Below are 13,179 nucleotides of genomic sequence, written 5' to 3'. Positions count from 1 at the left end.
GAGCCTGGCTTCCTGGGATTCAGGCTCTGTGCCCCTCCCCCACTTTGGTCTGGACTTTCTCTTTCCTGAGTCTCTGTGTCCCTGTGGGGCTCAATTTTAATTCTGCTCCCAGTTATTTCTCCTCAGGATGGGGCCCCGTTCCAAAAGGAAGCTTCACTGAGCCAGTTTTGACAGCGTACAGGAGCTGGCTGGATCCGTGTCTTTCTGACGCTCTCATCCTGGTTCCCTGGTGCTCACCCAGTCTTGCAGAAGGCATGACCTCTGCCACATTTAGCTGCTGCTCTCAGATTGGCTGGTGGAATGTTTCTGAGAATACCTGTTGCTATTTCCCAGGTCTGTTCTCAAGCATAGCAGATTATCTGATTTCTTCCTTCTTCCTCCCACACTGTTACAGAGTTACACACTTCTATTATGTTCGTATTTCCTTTCACTAAGAGTATTATTACTTTTACAAGATTTAAAAACTGCTGTGGGCTGGGGATGTGCTCAGTGGTCCAGTGCTCGCCCCACCCCCAGCACTGTTACACACAGGACTAACAGTAATTTTCACTTTTTTCTCCAAATGCTTTTGTGCTGTCATTTTTAAATTATTATTTATTACTTATACAAACACTGAGAAAAAGATCATTTTTTGAAAACAATAATGTTTATTCAGTGTTTATAGATACTGAAAATCCGACTGAGAGGAAGAAAACCTCTACGCTCGGTTTCCCTGGGTCTGAATCTCTCTAGAGCCGTCGAGGTGGCCGTCTGCAGTCGCAAGTACACCGTCAAGCACGTTTGCCACCGACCTCCCCTGGATCACGTTCGCTTTATGTATCAATGCATTATCAATGCATAGCAAGTTGACCGTGTTGTCCAGATTCGATTAATAAAATTCTCAAAGTGAAGGTGACTCAATGACTATATTAAATTATACTCCAAATCATGGTGTTTGCTTAAAATGGCAACCTACTCATGCTCCAATAAAAAACAACACAAATTAAAAACTTCTCACAAGCTATCATTCAGACTTTTAAATGGCATCACCACAGGATACTGTGCAAGCCAGTTACCTTCAAAAATTTACCCTCTCTATACAACAGATCCTAATCCTTTCTTTAGACGGTATGGGGATTAAGCCCAGGGCCTCCCACATGCCAGGCAAGTGCTCTAACACTGATCTACATCCTTAGCCCCCATCCCTAATTATAAAAGGAGTTAACCTCAGAGGTGCTGAAAAGAAGACTTTAAAATATCTCAAATTAATCAGCACCAAACGGATTAGACAAAGTCAATCAACAGTTAAAAAAAAGGACCAAACTAGTAAAAAGCCTCTTTTAAGCTCTAAATCTGTTAAAATCTTATAATTTTTCCATTGTAAGTGTCCCACTCAAATTTCAAAAAACCACTGCAAGGACTTTATCAACTAACAAGCTCCCTTTCCTTTCCCCTTCCTCTTCCCCTTTCTTTCTTTCTTTCCTTTCTTTTTTCTTTTTCTCTTTCTGACAGGATCTCACTATATAGCTCAGGCAGGCCCAAGCTGGCCTCCAACTCACAGTGATCTTTCTGCCTCACCCTCCTGAGTGCTAGGATTACAGGTGTGCAGCACCACGCCCAGCTAACAATCTTATCCCTTTCTTAATTTTTTGGTCTTTTTGAGACAGCTCATTATGCAGTTCAGGCTGGCCTTGAGATCACTTTGTAGCCCAGGCTGGTCTTGAACTTGCAGTGATCCTTCTGCCTCAGCCTCCCAAGTGCTGGGATTACAGGTGTGCACCACCACACCTGGCTTGACAATCTTTTCTGAAGAACTAATTTTCTAATGAAATCATTAGCTGTGGTGCTAAGCCTTAATTCTTGACATTCCTCCATCTCTCCCTCATTCCTGAGTTTCCCTTTCCATAAAGTGCCAGGGCACGGTAGCCATAGCTGCTCCTGGGTCTCCTGGTTACAGGTAAACTATACCCCCGCTCCAAGACTCCGACCAGGTACTGGTCACAACTACTGCACTAGATGGCTAATCAAAGCCACTCACAAGCTCCAAACCCAACCCTCTTACCCCACCTCTCAGAAGCAACCCGAACAGCAGCATACCCCCTCCGCCTCAGAACGTGTCCTCTTGGCTACTGGAACAGCAGCCTCTCCCCCTCTTGTGAATCTCCGCCTCTGGCTTTTTCTGTTACCAGACCTTTCGATGTCACATCACAGTAAGGCTTTCTTCGCCCCTGGTCTCCTCTACCTATACTTTCTCCCTAAGACACTGGACTCTGTCCAGGGTCCTCAGTGCCATCCATGTCCGCACTCTCCTAAAGCCGAGGCCTTTCTTGGAGCTCCAGGCACACACAGTCACCCCTGCTTCCTGAACATCTCAATTTGAAATCTACTTGGCCCCTCAAACATTGATGTCCCCCTCCAAAACCATTCCTCTTCCGGTTATTGCCATCCCAAGATGTGGTTAGACCATCCAACTAGTTGTTCAGGCCAAAATCCCTAATTCTTATTTCTAACCCATTATCAAGTCCTGTTTACTTTTCCTCCAAAGACAGAATAAAGTGAATCCAATCTGTCCTCCACACTGTCAGTAAGTACCCAGGTCTAAATCACTCTTACCTAGGTTGAGCTGGGAGATGGAACCAGAAATACTAGCAAAGACCAGATCTTGCAGTAAACTTGGGCAAAGTTGATAACGACCATGGACATGTAACTGCTCCTATTCCCTTGCAGTTTATCATCTTGAAAACACTGTACTAAGCACGAAGCTGTGATAAGAACAAGGTGAGGAAATAAATGGAGAAAGCTAGGGAAAGAGCTGCAGCGGACTGTCAGGATTCCTGGTGGCTTCCCCTAGTTCTGGTAGCAGTGGCAGGTTACTTAAGTGACTGTAAGACTCTGAGCAGTGACACTGCAAACTCCTGATAATACATCTGCAATATCCCTGCAGCAGAAAGCCCTAGAGCAGAAGGAAATAAAAGAAAACAAATGGAGCGTTAAGTACTACTGATCCTTAGTTTGAGGGGAAAGAGGAAATGGGATACCACTGATTCCTGGACTTTTCTCCACTCTGATGTTTCTTCTTGTAGAAATAGGAGGCCAAAGGAATACCAAACACCCTTTAACTATTTTAACAAACGGGTCCTGACTGAAAACTGGCTACTGGCACTTTCAGAGATTCAGAGCAAAATCCACATAAATGGATTTAAACAGCAAACTCAGGGCTAAGGAGTGTGAACACAAAGGGACAAGAAAAACGTGGGCCTGCTCACACGGGGCCTACTGATCTGTTCACTTCTGCCCTTTGGGGCCCCTTTTCTCCTGTGTGAGTTCTTCTTGTGGACCACTGCCCTACCTGCTCAAATCTCTCTCCCAAGCCCATACTCTTCCTCTTGCAAAAAGGGAAAACATAAATAAAATAAAATAACCAAGTGTAGTGGTACAAGCCTGTAATCCCAGCTACTTGGGAAGCTGAGGTATGTGGATCAAGTTTGAGGTCAGCCTAAGCAACTTAGCAAGACTGTCTACAAGTAAAAAATAAAAAGGGATTGGGATAGAGCTTGGTAGGGTGCCCCGGTGTTTGATCCTCAGTACTGACTGAGAAAGGGGAGACACACAGAGAGAGAGAAACAGACAGAGAAATGGAGAGCGATGAAGGGAGGATGGCAGGAGGGAGGGAGGCAGGCAGGTAGGTAGGTAGGTAGGAACCTAGTCTTCAGGTTAAATTTTATGAGAGTCGTATCTTTTCCCTGCAACTTTTCACCTTGTTCTTATCACACTGACATTCTTAGAAAAAACACGTGCCCAAAAAGGCAATACAGATTTGTTTTTAATAGCAAATCTAATAAGCAAAAAGAGTTATTTATCTTAGCTTGCCATTAACTGTACCAGAGATAATCTATCTTTCAGTAACCCTACTTCATTTATCAGGATAAAGAAAAACTCCACAATTTTTGTGTTTTGTTTTCAACTGTTTAAGAACCTCTGCATGAATCATGATTGATCTGATTACTATAAACTTTAAATCAACCTAAATAATTAAAAGCCTAGGGTGAAAACAGATAAGAAATCAGAACTATTGATGACCTTAATCAACTAATTATTCATTAGCTTATAAGAAAAATACCTGTCTGAACGATGGTGTTTTATAAAAATATGGGGTTTTTTTGTTTGTTTTTGTGAAATTGGGTCTTGCTTTGTAGTTCAGGCTGGCCTCGAATGCTCAGCAATCCTCCTGCCTCAGTAACCCGAGTGGAATTCTGTTTTTAAAGGAGATAAGAATGTTTATTTTTTTCCCATTCCATTTTGTTTAGCTTTTTTGTTTTTGCTTTTGTTTTTCTTCCGGTACCAGGAATCGAACTCATGACCTTGCACTTGCCAGGCAGGCACCTTGCTGCTGAGCTAAATCCCCAGCCCTTCCGTTCCATTTTGTTCTAAGACAGAACTTAATGTGGGCTACTCCGGTTTGAGGGTCCCCTTCCTGTCCTGGAAGTTCAGCCCTGACTGTGGTGATGTGGGACACCGTGGACCTTTAAGAGGTGGACCTAGTGGGTGATGCTCACGTACCCACAGAGCTGCCCTCAGAGGGCAATGAGCTGCTCTCGGGGGAGCCCTGAGTTCTCTCGAGAGGAAGCTGTTGTAAGAGGCGGCCTGACCCTTGAATCCTGAGCCCTGAATCGCTTTCTCTGGCTTCCTGTTTCAAGATGTGACTGTCCCCTCACATACCTCGAACTATACCAGTGCTGGTGCCTGGCCCTTCAGTCTCCAGGACTATTAAACAAATCTCTTTAAAAATAAGGTTAGCCTGTCTCAAGTACTTCATTATTATAAGGAAAAGCAAGGTAACACAGTGGCCAAATGAGTCAATGCTATGCATCAAAAATATAATCCTAGATATCATAATCCAAAGGAACTGCTGGGATCAAGGAGAAACAAAGGCATTCTGGAGACAGTAAACTGAAAAGAAGCGCTTGGCCGTGTGAAAGGTCGCCATGAAAAGCAAGGGGACAGAAGACGCAGCAGCAGCCCGCAGGTTTGCTCCTTTTACCCTGACAAACAAGGTGCACCTTGACTTTCACTCTAGGTGGTCCTTCTCCTCAGCTTTATCTTCTTGTAGACGGCCAGCAGTTCTCAGGCAGGATTATCCCCTAGAATTTCATAATGCTATAAACCCGGGGGGAGGACATCATCTATTTTTAAACAATTTAATGAAACATAGAAACCAATTCCGTTTCAGACTTACCAAATGCTGGTGCACTGGAAATAGCAACTGGTTGCTGTTTCATGACAGGAGGAAGTGCAGTGGGGAGCTGATAGCCTTGTAGCTTCAGTTTGATAAGCTTCATGGCTATGGAAAACTCCACTTGATCCATTCTTCCATCATTATTCATGTCAGCTAGTGCCCTGCAAAACAGTGGCATAGACTCAGAACAACTGCGACCGTAAAAGAGCTTCTCCAGCCCCTACTTCCACAGCACGAAAATAAAACAATTAGCTCCCTTCCCCTGGGGAGAACAAAACAAAACAAAACTTGTTTTCCACACTATGGGGAAGAACCTATAAAGACCTAGAAGGCCCTACAGGAATGTAGAACATCTTTTACTTTGTTACTCTTTACCTGTATGATACATCATGTAAATTTCAGCCTGATTTTAAAGACTTGTATTTTAAATGGGTTTCATTTTGATGCAAATGTTCTAAAATTAGTGGAGAGTGGGTGCTGAATATATAGCTCAGTGGCATAAGCACCTGCCTGGCAAGTGCAAGGTCCTGAGTTCGATCCCTGATACCGCAAAAAAAAATAAATAAATACATAAATAATAAAATTAGTGGAGAGGGTTGCACAACTTTGTGAATATACTACAAACCACTGAATTATATGGTTTAAAAGGATGAATTTTATTATGCGAATTACATACCAATTAAGCATGTAAGAAAAAAAGGATTTAGAAAGAGTGTAATTTCTATAGATAACTGGTTAAATTATATGAACAGTAGAGTTCTACAAACTTCAACATGGGAACAGGACGCACCTTTGGCTATGCACTGCCACAGTATACTGCCATGTAACTACATCCTAAGGTTTTTAAATTAACTTTTCTTTGCAATCCTACGTGTACACTCAACAATAATTGAATCTGAGCTTGTGATTATGCTTGACATTCAAAAATGCTACTCAAACAGGGTTCAAATGAAATTTAGGAGTTTTTAAATAAAGCATTTTCTCTTAGAGAAAAGTAAGCAAAAGAAAAAAAAGGGATTGTACTTGCTATTGGAAAGTATGTTATACAACCAAAACTGTGCATCCTTACAATATACATGAAAAATGTTTATACAGAGAGGGTGGAGAGGGAGCAGGGTGGGGAGTCAAAAGAATTAAGAGGTGGGTAGGTATCTACTAATAAAATTTGAGTTCTTTTACTCAAGATATTAAAAACACAGATTTTCCTACACCTATGAAAAAATCTATCTGAAACATCAAGACAAGCCAGTCCATTAAAATGCATTACTACTAATCTTTTAAAAGACTTAAACTTTTCTTAGTCTGTTCATTTTTGTGCATATCTTTACCACTCAGAAATTTTGTATTTTTATACAGTATCTTTTAATCACAATTCGTAGGTTTTCAGTCCTCAACTTTGTAAGATTGCATTATTTACTTTTGTTTTTTGAGCCAGTGTCTCACTATGTTGCCCAGGCCAGCCTTGAACTCACTCAACTCTCAATCCTCCCACCTCAACCCCCTGAAAACCTGGGATTTCAATTACAGGTGCATGCACCCTCCTACTCTCCTGGCTATATGTGTGTTGTTTTATTATACTTCAGTCTTTAAACAACCACAACTGTGTGTATGGGGGCTGAGAATTTAGCTCAGCAGCATAGAGCCTGCCTGGGAAGCGCAAGGTCGTGAGTTCAATTCCTGGTACTAGAAGAAAAACAAACAAACGAACAAACAAACAAACAAAAACAACTGTGAGTATGTAAGTGTGTGTTATGTTACTCCAGGGCACAATCTTGTGTATTTGGTTTAGATGGATAAGTAACTTTTCCAGCAATATTAATTACCTAATCCCTCCCCTTCTCAATGAACTTAAATGTTTTTGTTGTGTATTAAACGTTCATCTGGAATGAGGCTGGGCATGGTGGCAAATGCCTATAATCTAGTTCAAGGCCAGCCTGGGCTACAAAATGGGTTCGAGGCCAATTTGAATTGGAAATAGTGGAACTTGTCTCAAAAGGCAAAAAAAAAAAAAAAGTTCACCTGAAATGAGATTTATTTCTGGATTATCTCTGCTAACCAAATAAACATAATAGTGAACTGATCACACTGGCCCTATGGTGTGTTCTAAGATATAGCAAGGCCTTTTTCCTTTTTTAAAAAAAAATTCCTTCGCCATTCATGGAGGTGTTTTTCCCTATGAGCTTTCAGATTATTTTCTCTGTTCTACACACAGTCCTATGGGGACCTAAAAACTGCATCAGATTTATACATGTTTTAGAGAACTGACACAGGTATAATTGTCTGCTCACCAAAGGAAACACTGTCGTTCCACTTCTTCAGTCCTATTTCCTCTAATAAGATTGTATCACATTCTTCAAACAAGTAATGCACTTTTTAAATAACTGTATTCTAAGGAACTTTACCCTTTCTGTCAGAATTTTAAATGGGACACTTGTTGAACTACATTTTTCAGGGCCAATTTCAAGAATAAACTATGCTCTTAATTTTTAAAAATTATTTATGCTACATTTAACTATCTTACAAATTTCTATGAATTTTTCTAATTTTTAAAAAACTAAAATTTCTTGGGTTTCATAAATAATCACATAACTCAAAAAAAAGCATTACCTTTCTTTCCTAATATTTATAACAATATTTATTGTTCTTAATTGTTTCTCCTGGTTAGTTCTGAGTTTAAATGAAAGTGCTTCCATGTTTCACTATTTATGTTTGGAAAAGTAGTCTGATATACTTAAATAGTTCCTTTCAACTTATCAGAAGTTACTGTATTTTTATCAAAGCCTTATCTGCATTTGCTTATCTGATCAGAAGTTTTCTTTTTCCTCTTATCTGTTGATACTGAGTCCAGTGGTGATAGAATTTCTTGGTTCTCAAAGTCTTGCACCTCTGCCATAAACTCAACTTGGTCATAGTACATTATTCTTTCCAAACATTGTGAAATTCTACTTGCTAAGATTATGTTTTTGTTTCTTGCATCTATATTCATAATTGAGTTTGGTCCCCACTTGCTTTATTTTTCTACTTTCAAATTTTATAAAGGGAAGTTAGGTAAATAAAATGACATAGCAAACTTTCCTTCCTTTACTACATATTTTTATTGTTTGAAATGGTTTTCAGGAGAAAAAAGACCTTTAATTAATGTCAACATACGTTAGGGGAGAAGACATTTTCTAATAATGGCTTAATTAGAGTAATTTGTTTCTAAAAACCTTCCATTAAAGTGTCTCCCCTGGCCAGGAGAAGAAACATGTAATCCTCAGGTTTTAGGGACTTAACTTTAAACCACCTAACACAATTCCTACATTCAGCTGAGTTTTGTGATTTTCAAAAGAATTTTCTTCTCAACAAAACAACTGTTGAGATTCCTTGGTGATAGAAAACTCAAAGGAATTTATGAAGATATAGTTACTGCTACAAAGTTCAGCTTTCTATCCTTTCCTTCCCTGGCCCCCAAAGCAGTGGAGTAGAGTTTATTCTTATTTCTCAACGCTTCTCTGCAAAAAAAAAAAAAAAAAAAAAAATTTTACTTCTGCCGTCTATTTTATCTCCCCGTTAGTTATTTCTCCAGTTAACCCATTTCTACTAATCCACCCTCAAATACCTATAAGCCTAACAATATTGAAATTCAAAAAACATTTTTCACTAAAAAAATATTTTTCACTGAAAAAAAATACTGAAATTCAATTCACAAAATTTCCAAAGTAAAAATATAGGCTAAACCAGCAAATAATTACTATACATGACTCTGCAGGCAAAATGATTTTCAATACAGTGTTCAAATTGAAATTAACAGCTATTTGAAATAGGTAGGGCTGGGATGAGAAGAGGCCAAAATGAAGGAAAATTACATAATAAGCACTTACTTTCTGACCCAGTAATTGCACACCTAAGAATTTACCCTGAAGATACATTTCTAGCAATACAAAAGTACACAGGCAAAAACTCACTCACTGCTGTTCTACCTATAATCACAAAATGCTGGAAACAATCTAAATGTATAAATACAGGACACAGTATCTCTTCCACAAAGAATGCACTATGTAAATGTGAAAGGGAAATGAGAAAGATACCTACAGAGAGATAGGAATGGTTCCCAGGATATGTTATTAAGATTTTTAAAACACCAAACCACAGTTATAAGAGGGTACCTTTAATGCAGGAGGAAGAGGAAAAGATCTAAGTATAAGTTATCCACTATACACTGGTATCTACTGCCTCCCCCACAGAGAAAGGTTCATAAGCAAACAGTAAAATAAGTGTGACAGGAGAGTAGGAGAAGGGACCATGAGTGGGCTTTTCTGGGTACACCTCTTGGTACAGTTTTGGCTTTACAGTCTTGTTAATGTGTTACACATTCAAAAACTAAAGTCTACAAAGAGAATTAATAGGATATTGTTCTAATTTTTTATAGTATAGAGGGCTTCACACATACTAGGCAAGCACTCTACCACTGAGCTACATCCCCAGTCTACTATCTCCATAAAAGAGAAAAGCTAATCCAACTAATTTATGAACATTGTACTTTGTATCCTTAGTTTAGAAATAAAGGAACTACAAAGTAATCTTGGAGCTAACAGGCTGTTTTATCCTGGATACAAGTGTAGCAATTCCGACACTCCTCAGTGCAGCCTGCCGGATCAGGGAGGAGGCCGCCTTCCCAGCCCCATCTCACTCACTGCTGAGGGCAAAGCCCACAGCACTTCTGCCACCAGGCTTGTGATGGGCTGTTCACCTCCCCACTCCGGGTGGCCACCAAGCTAAACAAAAGGTCAAGCAAAAATACAGATTAACCCATCTTGGGCATTCAAAAAATAACTATGAAGTGGGGGAAGGACCTAAAGTCTAGGCACTAGCTAGGATTTGGAATGTTAACTCTGAAAAACACAGGCAAGGTCTTTGTCCTCATAAATTTATATTTTGGTACAAGGAGACACTAAAAAGAAAACAAATCAGATTATTCTGCATAGTGCTGTTAAGTCAGATACCAAGAAAAGAGAAAGAGAGGAGCAGGTGGGCAGAGGGAGCATTAGCTAAACCAGTTTGTCAGGAAACACTCTGGTGACAAATGAAACCTGAAAGGTCATGAACCAGCTACAGGAGGGTCCGGAATGGTATGACAGGAAGTGCAATACCTCTGAGGTGAAGAACAGAAAGAGTAAATTCTGGAGAGCAGAAACTGAGAAAGGAAGTAATGTAAAACAAGAGAACAAGGAGCCGGGCGTGGTGGCGTACACTTGTGACCCTGGCTCTGAGGCTGAGGCATGCAAACCACAATTGGAATCTGGACTAAGCAATTTAGTAAGACCCTGCCTCAAAAGAAAAAATAAAAATGGCTGGAGATGTAGCTCAATGCAAAGGTCCTGGGACTGTAGATCACATGGGACTTGTAGCTTTGGGAATGGTTTTGGGTTTTATTCTCAATAGGGAGTTTTAATGGATTTACTTTTTAAAGATTATTCCAGCTGCTGTTTGGAGAATAAAATTTCAAAAGGCAAATGTGAAAGAGAATCCAGTCTAGATGCTGCAGTTGTGGGACCAGATGAGGTGACAGAAGGAAAGGGCACAATGGAGGTGAAGTGGGTAACGGAGTGAAAAGTACACGTGGATGCACTGATGTGCAGGGTGAAGAAAAGAGGAATCAGAGCTGGCTCCCTCGTGTTGGTCTGAGCAGCCAGATGCCATGCTCAACGCCATGGACTCAGAAGTAAGCAGTAAGAGTCCAGGGTGACTTTTAGGAGGGGATGATAAAGGTGTTAGGCAAACTGATCTTGTGGTGCATCAAAGGCCCTTCTGACATGTACTCAAAAGAGGCCTACACTGTACAGTCATATGGTGTCCTCGGTCTACCTCCCTCTTGGAACCAGATCAGTAGCCTGTCTAATCCATTCCTCTCCCTCCTTTTCTCTCAGGAGCCCACTTCCAGGGGGTGCTCCTCCCTTTCTCTCATTTCTCTCCACATCTATGGGTCTTGTAGTCTCAGATTCCCAGCCTCTCATGCAGCTGCTTTGCCCCTACTTCTTTTTCTTTCCTGAATCTTCTGGTTCTAATCTATCCTCTCGGCTTTCTCTAAGTCCTCTACTCAAGAGCAACATTCAAACAATTTTAAGCATTTCAGTTGCCAAAAGAATACTGGCCAGTTTCCTTCCCATTCTTTATTAATCAGACAATTTCTAAGAAGATATATCATCTTTGGCCACTGCTGTAAGTTGGCATTACACACACTGACGAAACTCTATCTTCTGAGAATTCAGGTTTACTTGCGTTATTCACTGGACATTAGACAGAAGAGACAAGTAGTCCTCAGAGTATGAATAGAGCACAGTTCACAAACTAGTTAACTGGAGTGTAGTTTCTACCCGCCAACAAAACAGTATAAAGGTTTCTAGCAGCACATTCCTCATCGGTCTCCACCCCTTATGTATTTGAAATGAAGTCCAGGGCCAAGAAAGTCAGCTTGAGAAAGAGAAACAGTCAGAGAGAGGAGGAGGGAGGGGAGCCAGACAAAGAGAGAGAAAGGGAGACCCAGAAACAGAGAGAAAGAAGGAGAAAGACAGGAAGGAATTGAGACTATGACAGTTTCCAGTTCACAATGCAAAAAGAATCAGGAGAAGTGACTTTCAGGGCTGAGGATGCAGCTCAGTGGTAGCTGGTAGAAAGGGGGTAAAAACGACTTTTACCTACATGGTTTAGTTTGGACTACTAAACTAAAAATAACTTAGAAAACTAACAATTGCCTTAACTGATAAAAGTCAAATTCATTCAATAATGCCTTGGTTTTCTCCATAACACTTAATACTGGGGGATAATTTTTATGTTGTTAATGACTATCTCCCTTCACTGAATTATAGTTTTGATTAAAGGGTAGATTCTGTCTATTTTGCTAGCTGCTGTATCACTCATATCCACAAGAGTCACTGACTCACAGCAGAAATCTGATAAACGTTTTCAGCGCTGAAAGAATGAACATGGAATGGAGTAACGTGTTCTGGCAACAGAACATGCATCAAAGATGCTTCAAGAATGAAAAATCAAAAATCAGGAAAAGCACCACTCAGCAGAAAATCAGTGACGCCTGAGAAAGCAGCTGCAATGAAGGTGTGAAGCAGGGTCACAAACCAGGATGCAGAGAAAAGAAGCTTGTTACAATTACAGCAGGGGCTACAGGAGTCACTGCACGTAACTGACAGGACTGAGCTCCTTCTCTGTGTGGCAGGACTTCTTGCTCATGGGCCTGTCCTCTCTCCGAGCCTTTTACTTCCCTAGCTGTAGCAGACTACAGTTCAATGGCTGGAATGGCTTCATAGAAGCACGCTGACTGGGGGAGAGTCCAGCAACCAACATGTTGACAACCAGGAAAAAGGAAAGAACACACCAAAACCAGCACACAAATCCAGCATCATTTGCTTTCAATTTGAATGTACCCAAAACAATGAAAAGATACATATATCCCATGACAATTTTGCTCTTTCAGAATGTGATTTTCATAATGACCATTAATCAAGAAAAATTGAGGTTGAGTTGTGAAGACTGTTTAAAAGCAGTAAGAAGATATGCCGATCTTTATTAATTTCCACAATATTATAAACAAAATAGGTGATCATTTAAAAGGACAAGTAATGGACATTTTGGTTATATCAATTATGGTAGTCTCTGGTGTTAAGAGCTACTTTTGGGGGGTTGTATTTTGAGGGGCAAATATGGGACAAATGTCACACTAAGTCCTTTATATATAGCTCTCCCACTAATCCTCTCAGTAACTTCATAAAAAAAATACAAAAAAGATTCCCATTTTATAGATTAAGAAGCTGAGATCAAATTGTATCTTCCAAATCATGGGGGAAGGGCGTGGAACAGGGGGCATTTAAACTCAGACATGCGACTATAAATTATATGCTCCTTCCCTGATAGAAAGCTGCCTCCCTAACACTAATAAACTCAGGGAAATAGAGCATTAACTATAAGAA

General features: G+C 40.4%; 1 protein-coding gene across 8 annotated transcripts in view; it reads right to left on the bottom strand.

The window, feature by feature from the left end:
- Window positions 1–13,179, bottom strand: part of Itsn1 (intersectin 1 (SH3 domain protein)) — a 219,678-nt gene that overhangs the window by 144,713 nt on the left and 61,786 nt on the right. For all 8 annotated transcript variants that reach the window (XM_013504347.1, XM_013504352.1, XM_013504344.1 and 5 more), the window contains one exon: window positions 5,216–5,376. In XM_013504347.1, the coding sequence (XP_013359801.1) occupies window positions 5,216–5,376 (161 nt within the window). The remainder of the gene's footprint in view (window positions 1–5,215; window positions 5,377–13,179) is intronic.

This window comes from Chinchilla lanigera, unplaced genomic scaffold (genome assembly GCF_000276665.1).
Source record: "Chinchilla lanigera isolate Chin_1 unplaced genomic scaffold, ChiLan1.0 scaffold00006, whole genome shotgun sequence".
Lineage (NCBI taxonomy): Eukaryota > Metazoa > Chordata > Mammalia > Rodentia > Chinchillidae > Chinchilla > Chinchilla lanigera.
The sequence above is the reverse complement of the archived record's forward strand: the minus strand, read 5'-3'. Positions and strand labels throughout refer to the sequence as shown.